Below are 27,822 nucleotides of genomic sequence, written 5' to 3'. Positions count from 1 at the left end.
AGGTCGAAAAGGGAACGGTGGCATACACCTTCACGACCATACCTTTTTTTTCGGAGAAGGGTCGCGAGTAGGGTATTTGAAAATTGTTGGAAAAGGATAGTGGGAAAAACAGACAGAGAAGAGAGACCGGGGGTGTCCTAAAGTACTGGTGGGAAAGGGAACGGAGATGGCTTCTAGAACCCAACTTTTATGAACCGTGATGGCGTCGGTGAATATCAACGGAGATGGCTTGGATGAGAGATTGGCGAATCACCACCACTGGCTCGTGTGGACCGCATTTTATCCTTTACCTTTGGTCTTTCTTTTATGAGTGATTGTGACTTGCGGTTCGTGTGAGTCGCGGTTGAAGACTCGTCACAATCACTGACTGGGCAAGAGTTTTTCAGATCCATGATTCAGAGCGAGGAAGGCGAAAGTTTGGTGAAGGGGGAAAACTTCCACTGACGACAGTTTGTGTTTACAGTTGTTGAAGAGATGGCAAACGCGCTTTCTGTTGCGGTGAATGTTGTGCAGTGTGGCTTCCTATCCGGGCCGGAGTGGAGCACTGGAGTCGGGACTGGGGGACCGGGCCCGAAGTGGATCCCGCCATGCCGGCCGGCGATCTCCCGTAAAGTGGGAAAATGCAGGGGCGCCCTACGGGCGGGGTCACACCGTCACACTTCTCTTCGTTCGACAAACAAGCGTAGCATCACAGATGGGCGCCCACCACCCGCACCCGCCCCCCATCGCCCTGGTGCTTCCGATTAGCGACAGTGCGCGTCCGGGACGCCGTTCACGCCCGGTGGTGTTCCAACACACACGAGATTTGACTGACACCTTGACAGGAAAGCCCCGCGGGGGAGTCCATGGCGATGAAGCACTGTCTTTTTTCTTTCTTTTTTTGGTTTGGCACCAAAACGGTAGGTGCCTAGGCCCCTTGGACGATGGACGATGGGCGATGGGGGGGCCGGACCCGAACTACGACACGGACGCTGGTGGAATGGGGCGCCGTGGGCCGAAAAAGACGAAGATGGATGGAGGAAGCATTGGGCGTTTTCGGCGTCGTCGGCCCGTCTTTGGACGATTGCGGAGAGCTTTGATGGAAGCCGTTGCCGCATAACGTTGAAGAGAAGGACGCATGACAATAGGGGGGATGGATTTGGATTTGGACGGGGACGGCGAGGGGCACTACCACATGTTCTAGCCAGGCATGCACATGTCTCTCCAAGAGTGTCTCTCATGAAAACAAAGAGACGCATTATTGGACAATTGCCACGACCAGAGACAACGTTTTGAAAAAGGAATAAAAATCAAAAAAAAAAGGGGATGCGGCTGAGCACGGGCGGCTTCGAGACGACGAGGGAACTCTTTGGGAACAAAGACGGCCAGAGCATGAAACCCAATGCTGCTCTCTCTCCTCCGCGATGAAACTAGTGGGCGACGCCCGGGGGCTGCCAGCCACCCTGACAAGTCGGAAGATCGATTCGTCGCGGCCCCTCCTCCCTTTCCACCCCTTGGCCTGGGCTTAGACTTAGGTAGGCTTAACCGCGCGGACGGTGTTTATGCGTACTGCGTGGGAGGCTGTTGTTGGCCGTTAGCGGCGATGGGTATGGCTGCGTGGAGGAGGGAAAAGGGGGCGCCGGACGAAGACAGAATGTGGCTGATGGTGATGGACGTAGTCATAGTATTCCGTGACAATGGAAGAGTGAAGAAGAGTGCGACAACGGGGAGCCTGGAATGGCGGCGGCTGAGGGGTAACAGGACGTGGACGGTGGACGGACGGATGGCACGCGACGCAAAGAATGAATGGCCGGGGTGCTGATACTCGGTACCGGAAGGGAGTGACACACGGCGGCGTCTTGTGTTGGCTGGTTGGTTGATTTCGTCACTTTCTCCTCTTCCGTCCCCTCCCCGTACATCTCCGGTGCTTCCACAGAGTACGGAGGAGGACGGGAGGAAGAAGCGTAGATTCGGGGCGGTCTGTTGAACTTGTTTGCTTCCATGGCTATCCGTACATACCTAAGGACACTATTGCTGCAGGATATCGGAGTCTTCGGTCTGGGCTTGTGGGTAGTGGGTTAATCATCCATCTGCGAGTGTACTATGTAGTGCCAGGTACATGCCGTTCGCGGGTGGATTCCGCAGCAAGACATGTACCTACCAGCCTACCGCGTGCTGCGCGGGCCTGGAAAGCTGGAGCTTGGGACCCGTCAGTCAGCGTCATCTGCGGACGGGAACTGGGCAGCGCGACCTGGAGCCAGGTGCCAGACCTGAGAGAGAAAAAAAGAACTGGGCGCGGCGTCTCCGCAGTACGAGGATTCCCCCGCCACCTGTTAGAATGCGCAGCCGAAAACGGGTGCACGATGCTAACAATATTTCCAAGTTAGTCATGTACCGCTGCCCCTTGGCCACAAGTACATGTCCAGGGAACCTGTGCCAACGCCCGCCGTCGCCGGTATTCGTACTTCTTTTTCCCCCTCCTGGTTTTTTTGTGTTTTGGGGGGCTGACTGTGAGTGTACGAAGCAGAAGCAGTATTCCTCGAACCTGAACCGACGACTTTCTCTCAGTGTCCGTCTGCCTCCATCTCGGTCTTTTTTCTCTCTCAAGTCGTTCCTGTTCCGCGCTGCGCCGCGCCCGCCCTTTGGATTGATTTGAACCACTAAAAGCCCTTGCTTGTGGTTTTCGTTGCTTTTTCGTCTTGTCATCATCGTTTATTCATCCGCCATCTTCTCCTCTCCATCCCTCTCCACCGCCCCTCGACCCAACACAGCGACAGCGAGCATCCAGCAACACCAATAGCAACAGCCACACAATATCAACAAACCAGACAGACGCCCGGTCGCCTTTCTCTCTTCTTTTCTTTTCGATTCCTCCCTCGGTTCTCGTCCCATCTGCGACAACTGCGACTACGATTGCGGCTGCGACTGCAACTGCGACGCCCTGTACGCTGCCCGTCCTGCATAGACAGAGGCATAGGCATAGGCATAGAGACACTGGCATTCCAACTGCTTCCGTCCTTCCCATCCGCCCGTCCATCCGTCTTCGCCTTATCTTTAACCTTGCCCGACCCAAGGTACCTTAGCTCGCATACCGCACTCACTTCGTACCTTGCCTTACGACGGACGGCCCAGCCTACTGCGCCGCACAGCGCCCAGAGCCCAGAGCAGAGAGACCAGAGCCCAGATCTCTCTCAGCTGAGGACCCGCCACAGACTTGAACCTTGGAAGAGCAGCCCAGGCCCCCATCATCCTGCGACTTGGCTCGTCTTCATAGCAACTGGCGACTGCTTGCCTGTGTACCGCTGCACAGCATCAGCACCGCACCAACCGTTCTGCGAGTCTGCACGTACCGCACCGCACCGCACCGCTCTCCAGGTGCCCGCCCTCCAGATCCATCCTACTGCGACCTCTGCCCTGCTAGTAACCGCCCGACGACGACGACGCCGACGACAACGCTCGTCTGACCTTACCTATCTACCTGGTCCTCGACCAACCATTCCGCTTCAATCCGTACATCTCTTCTTCGCCTCCGTCTTCGTCCTTGCCTTCACTCCCTTCCGTCCGTCGACGTTGATCTTCCTTTCTTTCTCTACTCTTTATTTATTTATCCATCGCCCTTGCTTGCGACAATCCGCCACTGTCGAGTCGACCCCCGAATGCTGCTTTCGCGGCGGTGACGCCAGCCGTCCCTCCTCTCGATCGACCGATTCCATTCCTCCCCCGACCGACCGACCGACCGACCGGATTGACTCGACGACCGTCGCCGCCTGCCCGTCATGGCTCCGACAATCCCGTCATCAGCCCTGAACGGCGTCGTCATTGGATTGCTGTCTTCCTTTGGCTCCGCCGTTCTTATCGCCGTCATCTTCCTCGTCATCTACTTCTTCAGATACACTGCAAGCGGCCGCATCTTTCTCGATCGCATCGGTCGACCCGGCGAATACGACGATGAGCAGGCATTCGCGAGAGAAGAGGCCGAGGCCCTCGAGTCCATGGACGACATGCAACGGACTGAGTACTTGCGGGCAAAAGGTACCCAACTTGCCGCCGCATCCGCACCCGCACACGAATGACCTGACTGACCAACGACTCTAGCTTTCATCAACGCGAACCCGCCCGAGTCCCTCCAGACCGATATATCCTTATCGCAATACCTCGCCATCCAAGAAAAGGGCGTTTCCGCCTGGGAGTTCGAGCCCGAGCTGGAAATCGCCAACTGCTTCGTCGAAGCCCGCACCGAAATCGAGTTCTTCGACTCCGAATGCACCGTCATGAGCAACCTCCCTGTACCAAAACAAAACGAAGTCTACTACTGGGAGGCCAAGATCTACGACAAGCCCGAAAACACCTTGATCAGTATCGGCATGGCCACCAAGCCGTATCCGCTGTTCAGACTACCTGGTATGATGGATTCGTCCGAATTCTATTACATCAGCTAACCCTTTAGGCTTCCACAAACACTCCGCCGCATACCTGTCAACAGGCCAGCGTCGATGCAATCAGCCCTTCAACGCCACCCCGTACGCTCCCCAATACGTACAAGGCGACGTCATTGGCGTTGGCTACCGACCCCGAACGGGCACCATTTTCTTCACCCGCAACGGTAAGAAGCTGGAGGATGTCGTTCACGGTGTAAAGTCACAAAACTTCTTCCCTGCCATCGGGGCCAATGGTCCTTGCATCATTCACGTCAACTTTGGCCAGGCCGGCTTCGTATTCATCGAGGCCAACGTCAAGAAGTGGGGTCTCGCCCCCATGACCGGCAGCCTTGCGCCTCCTCCGCCGTACGGCTCCGAGCAGGGGGACATTCTCCTGGAGGCTGGGCGCAAGGATGGTTACACTGGCAACACGACACAGCAACGGGGACACACGCAGACGCAGTCTTACTCGCAGACTGGCCTGGGACCTACGCATGGACGCACAAGAAGCGGAAACTTCAGAGTACTACCACCGAGGAGCCCCGGTCCCGTGAGAAGCCCGACTGACATCTCCCTGACGCACTTTGTGCCCAGCGATGAGGGTGGTGAGCCCAGCGGCCGCAACGCTGGGCACGAAGGGCAAAGCGTCGTAGGGCTTGGGCTTCAAGACGCCTTGAACCCTCCTCCCGAGTATACGAGTCCCGACTCCTCGGAAGCCGGAAGCCGCCGCAACAGCACCGATAGCGAGAACACGCCTCTCATTCGGGTTCTTAACAGGAGTCGAGGCGCCACGGTGGCCGCGTCGGCGGGGCCCTCGCATCCCCCGATACCCAGCTACACCGATGCGGTGCGAGCTGGCGCCGGACGGGAGGGCAACAGCCACAGCACTCCACGACCCAATCGACACGGCAATCGGTCGAGGTCGCAGAGCGCGCAATGATTTTTCTAGTCTGCTGGGCAGGACAACATGATACCATACCCCCCCGGAAGCATAGCGACAGCCCATGCGGTACCGATCCTGCGGCTGTCGCCGGGGCTAAGGAGTTGTAAGCGGTTCCAGGCCGTAATAATGTGGTTCGGACCGTCGAGCCTGGGCGATTTCGGAGTTTGGCATTTTTGGAATAGAACGGGATGCCGCGTGTGTTTTTTTCTTCCATCGAAAGGGAATACCGGGAAAGGGGGGCTTTTGAGGAGGGTTGGTCCGGCCACGAGCGTTATGATACCTTTGGACCTACCGCATCGAATTGACGCATCTACTCTCTTTTTTGTTTGTTCAGACTGGTGCGTTTCGTCCCACCCTTCTGTTCCGCCGCTGCGATTGTACGAATTTCACAAAAAGTACGGAGAAGGAGTGTCCGCCGCCGAGGCGCGGACGAGACATGTACACAGATTTCTGCATCAATATACCAGTGCTGTCACGTCTTGGTCGAATGCTGGGGTCTTGCGAGCTTAGTGGTTCATCTCAGATTTAACCAGTCCGCTCCAGAGAATCTGAGAGTTAAACCCACCCCGAGTTTTCTTCCTCATCCACACACTCTAGCAGATATCAAGCTCGGCATTGCCAATGATATCCCAGGTGATGTTGTCGCCACAGGGGTTGTCAGTAACGGTGATATCGTTTGCCTCAGACGTCCCGGGTGTTTTCAAACTCGTCGCGAGCCGCGATTCGCACGCTCCCGCCATCGTCCTGACGACGCCGCACAAGATGGCCACGTTACAGCGATTCTCGATAGAATGGAGTTATTCTTAGTATTGGCGAAGCGCAGGGCGGTGTATCCACTGCCCGAAGCGACGTTATCGCCATTCACGAGACCAATTCGAGCGTTGGTAACCTTCTGGAGGAGAAGACCGCACTCGCTGACGTCTTTGGCAATAACGGTACCGATTGTCAAGCCGTCGATGTTCCAGGTCTCTATGGCTTGGCTACTAGCGCTAGTAATGGTGATGGTGCCTATGCTAATGTTGTAGTTGAAGGCCCCATTGCGATCGAAGCGGATGCCGAGACCGCCGCTCAGGTCGAGGGTGAGGTCGCCGAGGGAGAGGTTCTCCATACTGCAGAAGTAGAGACCAAAGTAGGGATCCCCAGTCATGGTGAGGTAGGGGATTTGCACGATCACTTTCGGCATGGTCACGGTAGTTGATGAACACCATCGTAGAGCCTAGTTTTTGTTCATCCAACACAGTACTACTACTGCAAATCATCAACTCAGCAGAGAGGATGATTGCTAAATGCGGAGACCCTAGATTTCGAATCAACTACCCCGCGATCTCATCTAGCATCATTTTGATCAGGGGTTTCGTTGATTCGTGCCTGTTCGTGCCGAATCGAGGGACATATACCACGTTGCTCAGCAAAATCTTGAGACTTCCATATACGTTGACGGGGAACGGCTAATTCAACTACCTTGGGGATTTGTTCTATCCAAGTGGAGGGACGAGTGGTGTTTAACGACGCAACCACTGAGGAATAACGACTCCATTAGCATAAGACGACCTTGTCGGATGAATAGTCCCTTCTTATATTGCTAGCTAGGCCTTGCCGAAGGATGAGTAAATAGTTCAATGACTTCGGGGTTCCAGGAAAATCCAACAACGCAAGGCATCTCGCTGGAGCCTAGGTACTTAGTCAACTTGGCTTCATGTGTCTGTCACATACGACCATACCCACTGGAGAACTCGGGATCCCGTCCGCTCTCCCATAGATAAGCCAGTGAGGGCCGGATTAGTAGTTGGGTCGGTGACGACCAGCGAATACCTGGTGTTGTATGTTTTTTGGTGTCTTTTTTGCCTACCTAGTGCCATGGGTGTTGTGGGTTGTGTGGATCGTAGGTGGGTGGCCGTGATGCAGGCGGGACGTCAGCTTGACTGCGCATCCTTGAGAGTAGCCATACTTCCCTATAGCACTTGCGGAGGGAATGCTAGGTTTTTGGGCTGCGGTGGACTTCGAGGCCTCAGTTCCAGTTGCTAAGGCGATCCGTCTTGGTTTTCAGAGAACGTGGTGACTGCCCGCGAGAGGAACACCTGGAACAAATGTCATGAATTGATCATGAACACTTATATAATGGAAGGAAGCTTTCGAGGATGACGGGACAAGTCGGAATGTGTCCGAGAATTCGAAGGTATCAAGTCTCACAGAAGCCTCCAAATTCGGACCGTCAATATATCGTGTGTATATCTTTATGGCGGACACATGTGATGGGTTGACCAGCAATGTGTGCTCAACATCCGAATATATCCCCCATGACCTTATGACTGCGTCTGTCCGCTGGTACCATCCTTCTTCTCCTCTTGCCATGCTTCGTATGCGATCCAAACCTGGACAACTGCGAGAATCGTCGCCAACACCCCAGAGATGGCAGCTACCATGAGAGCAGCAAATGCACACTTATACATTTGTGTTTGAGACCGCCTGCGCTTGGCGTATCTATCCCATCGAGTAACAGGCGAAGGGTCGTTGACCTCTTCGGCTAGCTCAAAAAGCTGCGGGGCCCAGAACGGATACTGTTGATACAACTCTCGGAGTCTTCGCGGCCATGATTCTTCGTAGACCATATTAACAGACTCCTGCCATGGGGTAAGGAGCCTCTGATCCAGCTTATGGCGATAGACCCAGCTTTTCAAGAACTTGTGAGAACCACTGTCGCCCAAGGGCGGAAACAGCAGATCTAACGTCCGCAACGTCTCTACTATGAGACTCGGGGGCAAACATCCTCTTTTTAGGTCAGAAATTGAAGTCGTTCCATTGCTCTGGTTCCCTATGCTTACTGATTCAAGGCTTCCGCGGTGGTGAGGTCCGGTATCCTGCCTGAAGATTCGAGATTGCTCAGACTGTCCTCAAGAAAACCTCGGCCGGAGAACACATATAATATCTTGAATCCTCTCCCACAATAGAGATATAAATGATCCGAAATTTTGTCGGTCGGGTGGATCTCCATCTTAGCATGCTTCGCCAGTACTTTGGCTCGTAAGTCGCTGATGTTGATCTGTTGGCTTGAGCTGCTTTCAGGTGATTGCTTGTAAACACGGTTCATGAACTCTTCTAAAGTTTCTTCGTCATTCCATTCGAATAGATTGCAGCTTCCAGAGACTATGTCGCGAGATTGGCATCCTGTTCTCAAGTTATGACGAACAGCTTCCTCAAGAAGAGCCGCAGATGTTTGAACTTGGTAATCGGTGACAAGTGCTTTCTTTTTGCACGTCGGCCTCGACTTTAGTATTGTGAAAGCCCCTTCGACTGTTCTGGAAGTCTCTTCAGATGTTGGCTGGGTTGTACCGGAGTTGCTGAGGGTTCGAACGTCGTCAAGGACGAAGCCGTCATCAGCTGACACGATGGCCTGGACCATCTCTCATGGAACTGAGACGAGGCCGATCATTGGTGTAGGGTTAAGTGACGGGGAAATGCATCCAAAGGCCGCAGAGTTTAGAGATGAAGGAAGGACCTTAAGTTCTCGACAATGGCGAACCAGCCCTGGCCATACGTCCCAGCCCAAGTAAGAGAAGGCTGACTGCATACTATGCAGTCAGCGAATCCGCCCGGAAATATGTTTCACTGTTTTACGACCTGACTGGTCACAACATACTGCTAAACGTCACATCCGTATCAGCTGAGCCACCTCTACGCTCTCCGCATTCAGACCTTTCAGCCAGTCATGTCTGGGATACTAGCGACCTCGACACGCGCCAGCATCCCCTTACAATGAGGCTCCTGATGACGCTCCTGATTATTCTATTTCTTCTTCGTTCAATAGTAGTTCTAGTTCCAATATACTAAGGTATAATCGTGTCAGTAGTTGGAAGATATCTAAGCTGTTAAGTTGGCGTGAGTTGAGGGGCGGAAGATCAGAATCGAATCCCACGCATGGGAACTTTGAAAGATGAGGCTATTTCTTTCTGACTTGGCTGATTCCATTCGCTCAAGGCTACAGGTGCTACACGAGCGATCCAAAAGTGGTTTAGTGTTTCTCGAGGAGTGGCATCCATAAGAAGAGCCTTCTTCCCTCATTCAAAGCCTCTGCCGATCAAGCATTGCAGTTCTGCACGCACGGCAGCTCATTTTTTTGTTTATCGAAGAGACAATGGATCCTGAAGGGAACCATGCCTTTGACGGCGAGGAACCTTCACAAGAAAGGGACACCTCTGCCGGCACTTTTACGTCGCATGGTATCCCGGGAGAGAGTCTTGCTGCGCGTGGTCCGCGTGATACAGAGTCCGAGACATACAAAAATACGAAGAGCCTCCTCAGTCGGGATGACTCTTCTCGCAGAGACAACGACGACGACACAGATCTGGCAGTTCCGTCCATAGGAACGGCTGTTGGGACTAGCAGGAGCCTATCTTCAGATGAACTTCCGAAGTATGAACCCCTATGATGTCACACGATCATTACATGTAGTCTCACGCCGTACAGACCCCAGACTCCCGTTCGACCCCAGCATCCATCATCACTTATCAGACACGAAGTGGAGGTCCTGGAAAGCCGCTGGTGGGGCCTGTACAACGCACTTCCCAAGATGGCAGCAGAGTTCAACTACCACTTTACTGTTGAACAATACTGGGCTCGCAAGAGATTTGACGACGGGATCCGGGGTTCTCGGCACAAGATCCTGACCAGTCCCCACCGCTTGTTACCCACGACCACGACACATTTGGTCCGCATCCAAGCATCAAATGACCCTGCCATAGAAAGCGAAACTCGGATTTGTGTAGCCGGGCTGGGGCAGAAGAAAGAAATCCTGGATTTTCACGCCTACTGGCGGCGGAGATACAACAAACATTGGCTGCAGTACCCAAACAAAAAGTCTACTCTTCTCAAACTTTGCTATTCTCCCGTTCGCGTACAAGCAGCGGCACTAGCGACGTGCGAAGCGAAGGTGATGAGCGACAAAACGCTCTGTGGATCGTTGATAGTAGTGCGAAGCTCGAAGTCGTCGCAGCGGACGTCGACAATTGGAGGTCTGATGAAGGTGAACGGCAAGTTCTTTGCAACCACTACTAGACACCTTCCCGAAGATAGTGAACAAGACATGGAAGTCCACAATTATGGCGCCAAACTTCAGCCGGATTCGCTGCTGATTCCTAACGATGATGCTTCCGAGACGGAGTGGCAAGAACTTTGCGAAAGTTATCGTCTTCTCATCGTTGAGGAAGATCAAAGTAAGGAAGAAGGGTACGGGGAAGAGCAAGACGATGGAGATGTCAACAGGCTTGCCCATTCCCATATTGCGGACGAAGACAACCAAGACAGCGGACCCCAGGAAGCCGAGGAACTTGATCAAAGCCAGAGCGCCGATACATCTCCTGGCGAGGAAGGTTACTTCTCATTCCGGATCGATGAAGACGAATTACTCGTTGGGAGAGATTGGCAGCTGGTTCCGATTCATTCAGGTGGTCTTTTGCCCAACGAGATACCAGAGCAGCGGGATGGGCCAGCATGGGCCCGGTCCAACCCCTTCATTGAGCACATCTGCAAGGATCTGCGTAAGATGTTCAAGCGTGATCCGGGATCTCCAAGGAAAACGTGGGTTATCTCGGGAATGGGTGGCCTCAAGAACTGCGTCATGTGCCCAAATCCTTCGTCAATGATCTCGACCGACGGGACGGTGCAGGAGATTTGGACGATTGGGTTCGATCACCAAGGTATGAATCAGTCTCATTCATTGAACGCAGATTAGACTGAATTTAACCAACATACCTAGGTCTTGAGGCAGGTGACTCTGGTTCTTGGGTAGTCGACCCTGCTCACGCCCAACTCCTTGGTATGGTAGTGGCACGGTCACCTGGCATCGGCTATGTGGTCCCCTTCACAAGCGTACAGCAAGACATTGCGAAAACGATGGGCGTGAGTTTGGAGTCGGTGAAACTTCCATCGAGACATGAGGAAGCACTTCGCCGCAGCCCAAACGATAGCGGAGAAGGGAATATCATACCCAACGCTAGATTCAGTCTTGAACGGTATCTATACTTCATTGTTCCGCTCGCTATAGGATACATGGCTCTTCTGCTGGTTCATGGCTTCGACCTAGAAGACGGCCCACTCAGCTTTCCCTTGGTCCAGATCCTGGGTTTCCCCGTTTTGGCGCTGGTTTTCTGGGCCGCTTGCGAGGCATATTTTACCTACAGACCGACGAGACTGGATCGCCAGCGTCTCCAAAGATACCTTCGCCGGTTATTCTTCAAGTTGTTTCTCATCACTCTCATTGCTGCTTACCTGGGCGTTCACGGCGCACATCTTTGGCGCACTCTTTCCTTCTCAAAACCTTCACTCCCTACCAATCCGGATGGGAAACCGCCACATACTACCACTTTGATTACGAAAGAGACACATACTACCATTTGGGTTACGAAGGCGCCACACACTATCATTGGGGACCCTACAGAGCCATACACTACCATTTCGACTCCCAAAGAGCCACACACTACCAGTTCGGATCCTAAAGAGCCACAGTCTACCCATGAGAATGCGAAAGGGCAATATGGGGACGTGATAGAGGTGCTCAAGAGAACTGCAAAGGGACTCATCAACATCCATTTGTTAGCTCAGATGATAAGAGACGCAAGCGAGGCTGTCCCACTCGAGCACAGCATACGCGACATGTACCGGAAAGCTGTGAGCAGGATTCAGGAATTCTTGGACGACATCCGTCGGCGGATTCGACGCGCAGTCGGGGTTTTGGATGATTTGGTTGACATTCCCATACTGGGCATCTAAGAACATTGCTAGGTATTACTATCTATATGTATCAACCTCTTGGAAACCTTCAGCTCACTCGGTATGAAAGGACCAAAGGATAATATGTGTAAGACTAAGGAATCATATTGCTTTCGTACAACTGAAAAAGATGAGTCCTGAGATCTTTCAGACTAGACTGACTGAGCATGCCTAGCAGTATGTTCAGCAGTATGTTACGGAAAGCTGTCGCAAGTAACTCGACAGGCCGACCGCGGCTAGCAGACCATCTGTAATTTTGGATGGTGATTGTTGAGAAACGTTCGTGTGCTCAAATGCCCTGAATATAATGCCTTTCCAAAACACGAGTTGGAGTCCATTGTCTGGCTGGCGACGATGTCGTCGATTCACTTGAATCATTCTTAGTTGGGCTATAGCAACTTACACTGCGGCTCATGTTGTTATGGATGAGTTCGACGGTTTGAGAGAGTAAGGTATTGTGAGAAAAGCGAAGACGCAGTGGAAGGCTGTTCAGGGGGATAGTGAAGATGAATCACTTACATTCTGGACGAAGAGATGAACCATCCTGACGGGAACGCAGGATGCCAAAATCAACTAGTCGCTATCCCATCGTAATCTGGGTGCTAGATGATCGTACAGGCGTGGGAAGAATTCACGACGACCAAAGGTGAGGGACGACGAGAAATATGTTGTTGCTTTCTTGAGTGCCAAAAGTTCCCAGGAAAACAAGTTACCTTGCTCAACTTTATCGTCTACCCGGAATCGAATTGCGGACGTTGAGGGCAAGATGTTTGTGTGGTTCCGTGCCTCGTTACGAGCATTGGGCTCAATTTATACAATACCAATAGCATCAGATTGGCTTACCAGAGGCTTTCAGAAGTCCTAAGTTCCGAGTATCTGCGTCTGAAACACGCGGCATAGTTCAACCCACGACGACGTGATGTGCACTCCAGAGATGACGGAAACATACCGCGACAACCTGTCAACTAGCTAACATCACCTTCATCATCAGATAGAACGATATTACGAAGTCCATAATCTGTTCAGGTCATGCTGAGACGACTATGTAACGGTCTAACACATATCAACGTGGTCGGCTTAGATGGGGAGGAACTCCCTTTGCGACGCCTCACTCTCTATGCGTCACGGCACTCCAGGCTCAGGAATATCAAGAACGGACCGAAGACGTACACATATTTCAGGGTATACATCCCACATTGGCTTAGCCACAATTCTTCACAACTCTTAAGTGCTTTCTCTGGCTGATCGGTTGGACAAAGACAAGACCACCACAACACCAGAAGGGCCAGTCTGGCGTGACATGAGGGACGTCCATCGTTCGACATAACAGCGTTGAAATGGCACGTTCAGACGACATACGCCCTCCTTCCGCATCCTTCCTTCTTCAACCCTCGACGGCACAGGCCGTTCGGCAACTTCTTGATCGAGAAAGGACCTTGAAACCTCCTTTCACCACGCGAAGCTCCCGATGGCTTACGAGTTAATTAAGTTTCAAACCATGTGCGCCAGATGCAGCGCCAAACGGGCTCAGCCGTAGACGACTGCATACGACGCACGCGAGGCTTCTCAGGAGGCGTCTGTAGACGTTGAAGCGCGCAGGATACACATGGCGGATGTAAGTCGAAAGAGATCGCCACGAAGTTGTATCTCCTTCATTCTATCGCCTACTCACTACCTAGAACCCAGCCAAGCTACTCCATCTTCATGAGCGCCCGCGGCGTCATCACCCACAGCGGCAGCGTCCTCTACGGCTGTGGCGCCTGTAACCTTTGACGATCATTGCAACCTGATCGACTGTTACGTGTGATGCAATGTACAGGACGCCGCCACAAGTCAAAAAATCTCTCTCAACGTCAACTCTCTCGTGGCTGCTGCCTAGTTGCGGCGCAAGGTCAGTCCCGGGTCGCCGGAGTCCTTAGCTCGGGATATGTAGTCCTATGTCATACGAGAGATCAGTAATCAGCACAGAAGCCCTCCAACAGCGCCGCCGACATGCAATTTGAAGCGACGAGGGACTGAACAACAAAAAGACATCATTTTGAAAATGCAAAAAGTGAATTGCTCCCTTAAGAGTGGGATTTAACCACTGAATCTCCCCGAGGTGGGCTCGAACCACCAACCTCCAGATTAACAGTCTGACGCGCTAGCCAATTGTGCCATCGGGGATGAGCTGTTGTTGAAGGCTCCGCTCATTTGTGTGCCCAAGTAGCGCGCGCGCGCGCGCCCGCATTCGGGCGCTTAAGCGAGCCGACGACCCCCCCGCGCTGCCAGCCGGCGGGGCATTCGGTGCCGAACGACGTCCGAGAAGAAGAGCCAAGTCGCGCCTGCGCCTGCGCCTACCTTAGTCCAACTCTGTCCTGACTCCTGAAAGTTTCTCTCTGGCCCTTCAGGAAACGCAGATCTTAATTTCCGCGGGGTGTGAACTGACAGCGAGCGCCTTAAAGCTAAAACATAAGGAAGGCAAAAAGGCTAAAAGCCGCATGGGCACGGGTGTTGTTGTTGCTGACTGTCACCACTGAATCCTGTCAAAACCCAAGAGTTGCTAAAGCGGTTGATTTCAATAAGTTGGCTGACTGATTTCCGCTGACGGGATTCCGCCCGCCAGCACGTCAAATCGAACGAGGATTGCAGACCTACCTACCGCCACGCCGTCGGCCGGTAATTTCATAGAGTTTTCCGCGTCTAAACGCCCCCCTTGATATCGGCATCTGGCATCCGAAAGGGCTGACAATTTTTGATGCCATACACGACTCAGGTCCTCGCGATCCAGACTCCCGGGTCTAGAACCGGTGAGTGAGGTTCAGGAAATCCGAAGTTTCGTCAAAGAGGGTGCACCCCCGCGGACACGGCATCTGGGCCCCCGGAGCACTCCCCCCATCCCGCCGGGTTCATCGCCGTTTGGCCGCGTTTGTTGCAGACAGACGGGCGGGATGCGCCGGTGTCATCGGCGAGCCAAGCCTTTTCGTTCTCGTTGGATGGATGATGCCGGCTGAGAAGATCACTCACGGTCTCGGATGCCCGCGGCCGGGGGTCCTGTCAACTGACTCGAACGCTACAAGTCACGCGCTGATTGGCAACGACACCGTTGCTTCTACGCCCAGTAGAGCGTCTCAGAACAAAGTTTGGTTGTCCGATAGTTTGGCACACTTCCAGACTTCTTGTGGCGGTGTCAGTAACATGGTTGGCGCGGTTGACAGGAGATGGTCCTTAGTAACGCGCCACACCGCAGGCCGTTGGCAAGCCTCAAGCCCGGCGGTCGCGCCAGCCTTTTGATATGACGAGGAGGGGGTCATGCCATGCCATACACACGAACCAAATTTACAGTTGTAAATAGACAGAATTTGCGTTGGCATGCTGCGGGTGAGGCTACAGCTCGACGGAGCATCGGATGGTCTCTAACAGTGCGCTTCTCCTGAACAGGAGAGCTGCGGGAACGTGAGAAATATTCACGCCACTGCGGATTCTCACCGGGCTGTCCGTTACGCCCATCAAACACTGGCGAGAGTTCTGGAGACGACAGGAGAGAGGCCCGCGGTGGCAAACGGTTGGACTCCATCGGCGGAACTTCATGTCGGATCAGGGCATAGGGCTCAGTTGGGTGATTAGGCACCGGTCCAAGATGCTGGAAATTGGGACTCTCCGCGAACTACACTCGGAGCAGCTGGGTCCCGCTGCGTTGTCCGGCGTGACATAATGTTGAGCAGACCAATCATGATGTCCTTGTCCGGCGTCCACAACGGCTGGAGAGATCGCGATCAGTTTTGATCATCACCGAGGCACGGCTTTATCCCCTCTCTGGGGAAGTAGAGAGAAGATCTGTACTTTATCGGAGACCTGGCTGCATCTTGAGGAACGGGCTTCCCTCGTCTCACCATACCGCAGTATGGCTTCATTTATGGCAAGAAAGCGGAATCCCGCCCAAGGGCCATCATGATGAACGATGATCTCGCCAATCTCGGGCTCGGGGCATGCAGAGCTCGCATTTGTGAATGTTAGCGCGTAGCAGACACACCGCACTCGATCAGCAAGGGGTGGATAAGAAGCGCTGAAGAGTTTGAGCGCCGAAGCTCCAGTAACCCTCAGCTCAGGTGTAGGACAGCGTGCCACGGCAGCAGCAGTACAACGTTGCTGATGATCTAAGGTCTTGGGTGCAAGAAGCCGTCGCGAGATCGGGCTAAGCGTTCCGGTCGGGACGCAGAGGCCACAAGGAGGGAAAAGGCAGGAAAGGGGGGCTAGTATCAGCAAAGCTCTGTCACAGAGCGAGTGGCAGATTGACGGTTGGCGCATGCCGTGACAGGCTCGAGGTGCAGTTGGGAATGTCGTCCGACAAAAACATCAGGAACTTTTTTTGGGCGCGGCGAAGATCTTGGAACCGGAGACAGGGGCCCCCTTGAAGTCGGGGACGGAGCGACTTGAGACTTGACGAGGAGGAGCCAACAGAGAGTCGCCTTAGCTGGCCAGCACGTGGAGGCGGCAGGGTGACGGCGGGCAGGGCGACCCCGACTAGTGCGAGTTGAGGAGGGAGTCGCGCGCAGCAAAGACCTCGGCGGGAGAAACGGGTGTCGATGGCCGCGGGGTGCGCCTGTCCTGCGATAGCCCATGGAGGGTTCAGCCGGTGCGGTGCGGTGGGTAACGGAAAAGCAGACGGCGTGGTGTCTTAGCTGCGGCGAGTAGAGTGTCGATGATGAGGGATAATATGCCAACGCAGGGCCGAGTCAGAGAGACACAGCGTCGATCAAGTCGAATCATATCATGGAAAATGTTGAGCTGGGGGAAAAAAAAATCAAGGCACATTAGGCGCCAAGCGGGAGGTCAAGCGGACCTGGACGTGGACCTGAATCTGGGCGTGGTTTCGTTCCACGAGGCCAGCAGTCGGTTGCCATTAGCTCGCAGCACTTGTCATGTCGTGAACTGTCAAGGCCCTAGTCACGGGTCAGTATTGAACTTTTGCCTGCGAATCGTCTTTGAGAGAGAGGATGGCTGGCTTTCTTAGCCTTGGTCTCTCAGCATACAGGATGCATGCAGGTAGCCAGCCGTTCCGGCAGGCCATGGGAGGTGTGAGGCGTGAGGCGTGAGCAGGAGGCATTAGGTAGTATAGAAGAGGTGGATTGAGGCAGTTTGCATTACAGCGAAGGGCGAGGCCGAGGTTCGAAGAATGATAGTGTCCAGGGAATATTAAGAATAAGGACGAGGATGGGCCGTCGGGGAGGGAGCGGCCCACGGCCCACGGCGACAAGTGGACTGTTGACATCGGAGGATCCATCAACGGAGCCAGGGTCGAGGGAGCGGTATTCAGACGGCGAGGAGCTCCGAGGCTGGAGGTGCTGGGTTGGAGTCTCGTCAAAAAATGTCACAAGGCCCGGCCTTGGCAACGGCGCCGGGGGGGTTGACTTGGAGCTGGATGAAGGGGTGAATTGGATGGATCATGAGAAGCCTGAAGATTGACTGTGGATCTCGGACTCGGTCCACAAGTCCGGAGATGGACATTATCGTGAAGTCCTTGCCTTGCCTTGTCGGACGTCGATGGAATGTTGAGGACGTGAGGTTGTTTCTGACTTGGCTTGGGTACTTCCCCGGAAGTTGGAGGCTGGATGTCGTACCTTCCCATTTCGAATCGAGTATAGCATTCGCTTCTTCTTTCCCAAAAAGCAGTTGCGGTTGCTCTTGCTAGAGGTCCGGCACGTCAAAAAAGGACGGGAAGCCGCTAGAAAGAGCAAGCCAAGCGCAGGTTGAATCTGGCGCCAGACCGAGGAAGGAAAGGGCCGTGAGGTAAAAATTCAAACCCGGGCAAGTACGCGGTACGGATACAGCACGCAGTAAGTGGCAGGTGGCAGGTGGCAGGTGCAGTCGACTCTCACCTGTTCCTGCCCGAGCTCCAGTGGCTAGCTCGTCTCAATCGGGAAACCGGGGTGTGTTTCTAAATATAGCGACAGGCAGCCACAAACCAGGGACGACATGAACCAATCAGAAATTAGTTTCTGTCCGCTTCTTGCCCTTTTTTATTTTTTTCTCCCTTTCCCCTTGGACCCCAGTCGGCAGGAACCACAGCTCTGATTCGAAGAAAAAAGAAGAAGGCTCGGGGTACGGAGTATCTTGACAGACCACAAACAAACTGCCTTAGGCTCGGCAAATCGGCTCCCTCTGCGTTGTAGAATTATGGACCCGGGGGTTCCTGCTCCAAGAGAAAGAAAGAAGGCATTGGACATCTCAGAGACGGACGGAGAAAGTCACAAACCCCAGTCACCAACCACCAGCCACTACTGACACCAGGCAGGACAGGGGCACATCTCCTTGGTACGTTACTTCGACCGCGTTTCTACCACAAGACACCACGCTTCGACAGATGAGGTCAAGAGTCGGGCGACGATTCTCACTCTGTTTCTCCCCGGAGCTACCTTAGCGTCCGGCACAACAGCCATCGGCCTACGGTACTCTGTAGCGTACCAAGTGCCTGTCAAAGAGAAAGACGGCAGAGAAAAAAGACGTCATGATGGGACGATGGGCCAAGCTCTTCTTACCTAACCTCTCTCTGACTATTGCGGTGCGCTGCGGTGCCTCGGCGTTGCTTGGGCTCCTCGGCTTCGCTTCGCTTGGCTTCATGCTAACGTCCGGTGGGCAACCTCTCACCTTTCTTTGCTCTTTGGCCCGCCATGTTTACTAATATCCGACTTCACACAGTTAGTACCCATACTCTCTACGGATACCTTAGCAGCAGTAACGGCGGCATATCGAAACACCCGAAAAAGTGGTCGGCACCGTCGCCTTGGACCATCACGTCCATATGCACAACATCATCGACAACCTGGGAGGTACAGACGCTGTACCAACGACCAAAGTCAATTCTTCGTCTCCCAACGACCAACCACCGCCCATCATCGTCACCCACACCTCGACTCAACCACTCATGGCCTCCATACGCCCCCTGGTCACTCGTCACTGGCCTCCCTCTCCATTCCTTCGCTCCGCCAAGCGGGTGGAACTCCGACGCCTCCCCTGCCGATTGTGCCCGGCGTGCCGTCGAGCGCCTGGTGGAGATGGACCACCTTGCATTTTCCAGAAGCCTACCAGACCTGCCACCTGCCAACCATTTGCACCAGAATCCATCTTGGCTCTCCGCTTGCGGGACTGAAGATCTGAGGGAAATTCGCACAGCTCGCTTCCCTTAATCAGTCTCGCCTGTCGCTCTCGCTGTCGCTGTCAGTGGTCACCATCGTGGACCCGGCCGGCAACGAACGACCCCAACGAAACGACGAGGTTTAGCCCTCTTGTCTTTCGGCCGATTGGACACTGACACCGACATTGATCAAAAAATCCCCAGGGCTGTCAAAACATGCCTCCCCCGGCTCGCTCTCGCAGCGGATAAACTACCTCATCAGCAAAAGTTCGCGCAGAGTTGCATCTTCTCCGCACCCAGAATTGTTCTCGACGCGGAGCAAACCTTGGAGACCCTGGCCAACAGCCTTGGTTGAGGAATAACGGCCCAGGATTCGAGGTCATGCGCCATATCGCCAAATCACAAAAGCCCACTTGCTGATTGGCATCGCTTGCGGCTTGCATGCGTCTGTAACTCTCTTCCTGACTCTGTGGCTGATCAGTCCATCATGTCCAATCTGCCCTCCGTTATCCCATGCGCTCAAGCGCTGTTAACGAGACTGCGTCGCAGTAGCTCGACACTTACTTTTCACCGCCTCCAGCCCGCCAATGCCTCTCCCAGCTGCCGCGCCGCGCCGCACCGCACCGCACCTCGCCGCGCCTGGAGAGACGACGACCCCGAGACTCCGCTAGTTCGTGGCGAATGAAGCACCCACAGACCTGAGAACGAGGCTCGCCGTCTCCGGCAGCCGCATCAACGCATCAGTGCCCACGTACTGATGGGCCAACCCACAAGACTGTGGGAAACACACATTTGTGGGAGACGGTCGGTCGGCGACGGCGCGACTGATTGTCGAGCAGATCTCTCTCACCTGGGACCCCCATGCCCTCACTCACCGCGTCCGGCCCCGGCGGCTCGCACAACGTTCAACGTACATATGCGGGTCAATGATGCGCACAGGGTTTCCCTTTGCCCAGTCGCCTGCACAGCCAATGGCGGCCTCCCGTTGCCTGCCATCACTTTCACACACAGCGATCAGCCCGCGCTGAGAAATTTCAACCACTTCGCCGTGACGGCCGCGGTGGGGACATGTCAGATCAGCTATCTGCAGGCCCGATTCCGATTTCAATCCGTCGTCTCTAGTTGAGACTTTGACATGTCCCGAGCCACAGCAGTTTCCCTTCCGCCCAAATCAAAGCAACGCTCGCCGTCGATCACCAAGGAATAGCCCGGAGACGGCGCGGGCGGCGTGGACGGCGTCAGACGGCATAGGCAGCAAGCCAGCCGTCTTTCTGCATAACACGTGAGTACCGAATTCTATATGCTATTGATCCGTCAACAATATCATGGAACGTTGCGTCTCTCAGCCACTGTTGACCGTCTAACTGTGTAGTACACTACGCCGCACGCGCATGACGGGCTGACAATAATTGTGGTCCCCGGGTCAGGTCGCCAAATGCCGTTATCCAAAGTGAAAGGACCCTGAGAATTGTTGCGCTCTCCCGGCGACCGAGGCGTGTCGAGCCAAACTCCGCGCTGCATTTGACCGAGTTTTCGCAGAGGACAGCGAAAGAAGGTTATTTAAGAATAGAAACACACCTTGCCCTATCCGGCAAGGTGGTGATGACCTCGCATGGATGATGGTTGAGGCACCTCATCTCAGAGCCTCAGGCCGCATACCGTCATCCGCCGACCAATGGACTGAGACACGCAGAGACTTCCTGTCGTCGGGCGAAGAAGGAAGAAGTATCGTGATGCGGTACTGCTCACAGCCACGTTTGGGCCGGTTTACGCAGACGGGCCGACAGGTTGATGTCAGAACGATGCACCTCTCAGCTGCACCGCCGACCTTTGCAGGTTCATGCGACGACTCGTTCCTGCATTGCGGATCACCAGAACGAAGCTCGAGACTCAACTCTGGGGATACTCGTATCAACAGATGAGGAACGCTCCCAGCTGGACTTGGTCCGACAAGAGATCAACGCATAGGGCTGTCGGAATCGACTCCATTTTGCTTGGGATCAACACATAAGGCTCTCGCAACTTGACTCGATTCCACCAAAGATCAACACATAGGGCTCGCGTTTCGACTCAATTCTGCTCGGATCGACAAGAAAGATAACGCTCTGTTCGCAATATTCCACTTGTTTGCCCTACCTGGACCCAATTCCCCAGTGCAATAAGGCGCATCCACTCGCGATACATCGTCGGAATTTTATCGTCTCTTCACACCGCTGCCGCAATAAAACGATGGACTCCATGTATACAAGAGCCCGGATTCTGATGCGCTGTCCATGGCGTTTTCAGTGTCATGAAAGGGCATCCCTGACAAATCGACAGGGTCGGCAGGTTGCACATCGGGGCGGTCAGGCACAAAGAAGAGACCTCACGCGGGTCAAAAACAAGCGGCCCTTACGCGCGCTGGACGTCAGTACAGCCACCACTCAACCGTCACTGGACCGGCCGGACAACGTTCATTCGTCACTCCCGCGCTAGCTCCGTAGCACCGGCTGCCTCGTGGTTTGCGATAGGCATCTGAGATGACAATCTGTCGACAATTCGGGAAAGTTGGTTATGACGGACTCCCGTTCGCGTCAGTCACTACAGGGCTGGAAAAGAAGCACATGGGTATGATACCCTGGCACCAAAGGCCAAAAATGGACACGAGAAACTGTTGTTTCAGCCAACCAGAACCAGAAAGGAGCCCTGCAACTCCGATCTCTCAGCCCCTTGCAGAATGCTGGGAGGCATGTTCAAACAACACCGAAGCCAAGAGACCCTTGAAAGCAATGACCCGTTGCTTGACCCCGGCGCTGCGGATTGTTGAATGGGGGCATGTCCAAAGCTTTCGGAGGAAATGCAACGAGGTCTCGGGAGAGATTGAGATTCCCCTCCAAAAATTTCGTTCTACTTGAGACCAAGGGCGAAAGCGTCACATCTTGTTTTGCCGGGGGATGGAATTTAACGTTTTTTTGTCTTTGAATTAGCCGACTCCACCGTTCAGCCAGCTATGACTCGCCGCGCGATGCACTGGCGGATAGGTCCAGCTCCCTGCGCTGATATCCGCCGACGTGAAGCTCCAAAGACCGGAGCGTATTGCGAGTTTGTCTGAGGATTCTTCAGACGCAGTTGCTATGACAAAGTACAAGAAGCTCAAACTTTGGCCCCAAACCCGACCGGACGGCCTCCCAGAGTTCACGTCTCGGCTGCCTCCGGTAGTCAACTGAAAGTGCATCGGATTACTGCCGACGGAATCTCAGCCTCAGGGGCAAAATCGTCGTCCATCTTACGGATTCCGGACTGATGCTATTATTGCAGACTTACCAGGATGGCACGCGAGTCGGAGAAATAACACAGGGAAATGACATGCCCCCAACCGTTACACGGCAAATAATTGTATGCCGTGTGATTGATTCAGAGAAGCACAAACCACAGGCTCTTTCGATGATTTGTTTGGCAGCGGCAACAGCAGATCCATACCGCGGACGGTGGATCTTCGCGACAGTCGCGGCTCAAAGTTCCCTGCAACTCAAACGACCCAGGTCCTGGGAAGGGAACTTGTGTGAGTGCTGTGGTTCGAAAGCTCGGACGCCGCGGGCTATGAGCAGAGCTGCAGAGGAGGCTTGAAACCATGTCTTGAACGGCCGTCAGGTCCCTCTTCCTGATGTAACCCGGTTGGCAGCCGGCCGTTTCTGGTGTCGCGGGTTTGGTCTCGGAGAGCTTTCAAACTTGTCGACTGGAGCTTCGGTTCGCCTTCAGGACGGTCTCCACTAGCCTCTAGACGGACGGCGGCTCACTGCTGGCACGCTGGGCGCTCGATTCTCGTTACTGCTGCCGCCGCCGCAACACGCTCACTCGCCTTCTTCGGCCTAGCCTGCCACGGGGCAAGGCCCGCATGGGTGATGGGAATGGCCAAGGGGAGTAGACGCACGGATACCCAGGATCCATGACCGCATAACGTTCGCTCGTCGGTCTACTACCATAGTAGTGGACGAGAAATGGGAACAGGGTCCTTCCTCATTCGGTCGAGATGGGAAAGGTTGGTTTTCTACAGACAAGGACCGGGGCGGGGCGCCAGGCCAGCCGAGAGTTGATTCGAGTCGAGCTCTCTTCAGCTTCGTCCTCTCAAGGTTTCATGGCATGATGGGAAGTCTCTTGTTTGTTTTTGACTTCTTTCTCGGCTGTCAGCGACGGCATGAACGCTGGACGCGCGCGATGACTGCGGCCGAGACTCAGGAGTCGTCATCCAAGTTGAGATGATTGCGTGTGCGACTTCGGGAGGATCAAGCTTCCGTCGACACGGTTCAGACTCAGCATCAGTATTCGTGCTGCGTACGGCACGTACGAAGCATGCCAGAACAGAAAAGCTGAAGGACAGTCGACAGTCACAGCATTCAACATCCTTGTCGGGAGGCTATTTGTTGGACCCAGTGCTAGGGCCGCTCAGTTGGGGTCGTAGGGCGGGCGGCACAGCAGCGAGCAAAAGTCGGGTGTCGTTGGAAATGGAGCGGACCACTCTCTGTGGGCGCACACACGGAGAGAACCGCTTCAGGTGCTTGCCATGGGCCAAGGTGACGGGACCTTTGTGTAGGGTTCTGGCGACGATGCTGCTGCATGTCACCACACCAACAGACGCAGAAGCAGCCAGGGCCGACGAAGATGAACATGCCCACTGTCCACATGACGATGTTCTTCTCCAAGTCGGGCTCTGACCGAACACAGGGCAGGCAAAATAGTGCCCCCTTTCAGCTCTCGGGGGACTGGTCGGATGCAGACCCAGGACGTCTCCCAGGGCGAGTGCCGATGCAATGGATTGTTACTCTTGAGCGGCTGTCTATCACCTATTTTCATGCTATAGGCTCCGCAAGTCTGTTGTCGACGCTATTACCTAAGGCAGGCCAAGGAGTAGCGGTGGTCGACCGAACAAGGTCCAATCGACATGACCTTAGTCACAGCTTGACGAGTGGCCCATTCGAGAGGGGCCGCGGAGAGATTCACACCGGCGGAACACACACACAAAGTTGAAGCTCACAGCGAGGTATGGAGAAATCATCTTGCTGGGCTTTGGAGTCTGTGACCCCTTAATTCTTGTCGTCATTCCTCGATATTGCCTCCAAATCAAAGTTGGCTTTTAGAGTTGCCGGCGAAGCACCTCGAGTTAGGACGGACGAAAAAAGCAGCGGATGAGAGTGCCGCCCGGGCTCCGGTCTGATGGGCCTCTTCATAGCAATTGCCTTTTTGCTAAAGGATGTCACGACAAGAGACAGATGTCCGCATGAAGCTGACGCTGGCGTGTTTAGGACTTGATGGCGAGCGGTGCTCTGTCATCCGCTGAATGGACGAGTTGCACGACAAAGAGCACGAGCATGTTTGCATGAGCAGGCGCAGGGGCGGACATACAGACGATTAGATGATGGGATGGCAACGGCATCCATGACTATGGCTGGCTCGGCATGGCACAGTCATCGGCACAGACACAGGCACAGACAAGCAGAGATGCAATGCTCTCTGGCTGGTGATTGCTTCGCCTCGATCGTGTTTGGCTAGCTCCCTGCCGACAGCGTGGCATTGAGCTGGATCAGGTCAAGATTGGCCGTTGCCCCTTTTTCTCCGAGTCGGGACTTTGATTCAGCTCCGGCGCGGACGACAGCAAGCAGCAGACGATGTATCGAGAATAGAAGCTATACGGAGCGGCATGGCGAGCATGGCATGGCATGGCATCAGCGGCGCGATGCGGTGATGCGATGATGGGTCGGTAGCGGGTTGGGAGGCACTGGAGCAGAGAGAGGCAAGGCAACGAGGCCGTCCAAAGCCAAACCAGTCGCGAGACCACTTTCGGGTGCTCTCTCCGCAGCCAGAGAGGTAACAAGAGGTAACGGTGCCCTGTGGACGGACTTTCCAACGATCAGCCACCTCACGCATGGCTAGCTGCGAATGGCATAGCAGAGGAACGCGCTAGAAAGTCGCCGGGTGGTGCGGTGCGGGTTCGCTGCTGTCGAGCGCGTCTCCGCCGCCATAAACTCTAGGACAGAACAGCGCGAACAGCGAGCGAGCTGCGCCTCAACTCCCTCACAAGAGAAGAGACGCAGCAACGTTGGTGATGGAGGGGAGTGAGGAGAGGGTGCGAAAGGTGGGAATTTGAGATGGGAGACACAGGTTCTCAGAGTCCATTCCGACATGGCGCCAGCCCTCTCACGGACTAGCTGGCTGAGACGTGGGGAGAGTCTCTCTCGAGGGTGAGGTGAGGTGAGGCACCCCAAGCCAAACAGGTCACCCGCTTTCTGCACTAACAGTTCAAGTCAGAGACAACCCGACTGTGAGTCGGTCAATGATTTGTCTCCGCTGGTGAGTGGCTCCTCGCCCCGGCCCCCCGGTCTCTCTCCCTTCCCTCTGCTTTGCTCTGCTCTGCGCTGCGCTAGCCTTTTTTCTCGCGGCCGTCTTTGGTTGGGGCCCAAGAAGCCGGCTCACCCACGGGAGGAGGGGCCAGGTTTATTTTTAATTCTGCCTCTGGCTCTTGGGTAGAATTGGGTTTGGGCGGTTGAACGGGGATTCGCTGGTGAGTTGTGCCGCTATTCCAGATGTGCAGACACCATCTTTGCTTTGCTTACTGACAGAGACAATAGAACCGCCGAGCAGAAATTCAAATCGACGTCAACCAGAGGCACATCATCATGGTCATTCTCTCGGTATCAATACCGAATGTCTGATGTTTGATGCTCACCAAGTCGTATGTACGTATCTTTTGCCTCCCTGTTGTGATATTTTTCTATCCGTCCCATCCTCGCCTTCATCCCCATTCTTATCCTTTCCCCCGTGCATTAAAGTAAACACGCTGCATGCACACACCTATGTTACCTTGTGTAAGTCTCTCCTACGACCATGTCCATGCCCATAACCCTTGCTCATGTCACTATGCCCCCATCCCAGGACTCCTAGATACCATCTCATCCCATCACCATCACGATTCCTCCTCGTTCAGAAAACGAAAGAAGCCCCTCGCAATTCCCACAGACCACACCGACCATACGACGTATTCGCTGCAGCTACAGGCGTCAACCCAGCCGTGTCAGTGTGTCATATCACCAAGCAGTCAACCCTGTCTGGCGACGACGTCCTAGCAGGTCGAATCTGTCACCCTTCTCAGTTGCGGCACTCGGTCTCTGTCATCTGCAGAGCAAAGCATCACTCACGCTCTGAGGACTGAATACTGCGGTATCCAGAGGCATCCCAGTTAGCTACCGGTACGTACGGAGGATACCCAGCAACGATCCTAGCACGGGCGGCCCCTCCCCTCCACAGCCCACACCTGCACAGGGAAAGGCAAAGGCAAAAGGTAGAGAGAGAAAGGCACAGGCACAGACACAGGTTCAGGTATCCGTACAGGCACAGGGCATAGGCTACTGATCCTGGAGAGAGGGAGAGACGGAGATACACACACACACGCCTTACACGTTGGTGGTTGTGTGGTGCGGCTGTCTGCTGCTGGATCTGCACCGAGCAGGTCTTATTCTCTCGGGCTCCAGCTTTTCTTTTTCGCTATCCTCGCTCTTGTGGCTCTCCAGGTCGAAGCAATTGGGTGTGCCGCAATCCCCTGCTCGCCCGCCGGGCAGCCCCCGTCTTTCTCACCCGTCTGCCCCCGTCTTTGGCACCTGCTTGCCCCGTCTTTCCCACCAGGCGGCTCTGGCTTACCGGATTAGGGCGAACCTGGTGTGGCACCTGGTTGAGAGGTGCGGGTGTGCCGTCTTCTGCCTGAGCCTGTGGTTTTCATAGGCCGTGCTATGTGCATGTGTGTATGTGGTGTGTGTGTGTGCCAGTCGAGGTCCTCCCACCCCCAGTCCACACGCACAAACACACGTCCCCTTCTGCTCCTGCGCACTTGCTTCTGCTGCGGCCTCTTTCTTGGAACATGGAATTATTTAACTGATTCGCTTCCCCAGCCCGTTTACTACCGCCTCCTCTATCTCCCCCTCTCAGCCTACACCAAACATCAAACCAATATCAGCCTCGTTGAGCTGCTCACGCCGCCCTCAACCACATTCGCTTTTTCCTAACTCTCACCTCTAGGAAGTCCTCGTTGACTCCTGTCATTCGCTTTTGCGCTTTTGTTTTTTTCCATTATTCCAATACTCTCAAACCATCCTCATCAACCTCCCAAAGCCTACCGCGCCTTTTCCACCAGATACTCGAGAGAGAAAAGGAACAAGACCTCCAACGCCCAACAACACCAGCCACACATACACACACACCTCTCGAAGCAATTTAGCCAACAACCCTGGTCCCCCTCAGCCTTACCTCGGGAACGCCAAACTACCGCCCACCTCCCGGCTTACAACCAGCAAATGCTTCAGAAGTAAACCAACCGGTCTTTTGATCAAACCACACTCGCTTTATAGGAAAAGAGGATTCAGAGAAGGGATTTGGGGAAAACAAGAAATTCGCCCACCTACGATCGCTACTAGTATCAGGAACTGGGAAAGACCGAAGACACTGCTTGAAAAAGGACCACGACCAGAAAGAGAGAGGAATCCGCCCGAACATCCCGGCATTCTTTTACCATTTTCTGGCAACACATCACCAAGCATCTGACCACCCACGTCGGTTGCTTATACGTCCCACGTCATCGG

General features: G+C 54.4%; 3 protein-coding genes across 3 annotated transcripts; 2 read left to right on the top strand and 1 right to left on the bottom strand.

Annotated features, from left to right (window-relative positions):
- Positions 1-3,755: 3,755 nt before the first annotated feature.
- Positions 3,756-5,337, top strand: CkaCkLH20_11691 (uncharacterized protein; the record flags this gene model as incomplete). Its single annotated transcript, XM_038894405.1, has 3 exons — positions 3,756-4,011; positions 4,075-4,380; positions 4,427-5,337. 3 exons carry the CDS (start codon positions 3,756-3,758, stop codon positions 5,335-5,337), a joined length of 1,473 nt encoding a protein of 490 aa, XP_038740253.1.
- A 703-nt stretch (positions 5,338-6,040) lies between these two features.
- Positions 6,041-6,523, bottom strand: CkaCkLH20_11690 (uncharacterized protein; the record flags this gene model as incomplete). Its single annotated transcript, XM_038894404.1, has 1 exon — positions 6,041-6,523. The coding sequence occupies one exon, from the start codon at positions 6,521-6,523 to the stop codon at positions 6,041-6,043; it is 483 nt and encodes a 160-aa protein (XP_038740252.1).
- A 2,949-nt stretch (positions 6,524-9,472) lies between these two features.
- CkaCkLH20_11689 (uncharacterized protein) lies at positions 9,473-25,905 on the top strand (the record flags this gene model as incomplete). The annotated part of the gene is made up of 4 exons (XM_038894403.1): positions 9,473-9,750; positions 9,805-11,033; positions 11,093-11,235; positions 25,822-25,905. 4 exons carry the CDS (start codon positions 9,473-9,475, stop codon positions 25,903-25,905), a joined length of 1,734 nt encoding a protein of 577 aa, XP_038740251.1.
- Between the last annotated feature and the right edge of the window lie 1,917 nt (positions 25,906-27,822).

The sequence above is a fragment of the Colletotrichum karsti genome (assembly GCF_011947395.1).
Source record: "Colletotrichum karsti strain CkLH20 chromosome Unknown Scaffold50, whole genome shotgun sequence".
In the NCBI taxonomy this organism is placed as follows: domain Eukaryota; kingdom Fungi; phylum Ascomycota; class Sordariomycetes; order Glomerellales; family Glomerellaceae; genus Colletotrichum; species Colletotrichum karsti.
This window is presented reverse-complemented; position numbering and strand designations above follow the sequence as displayed.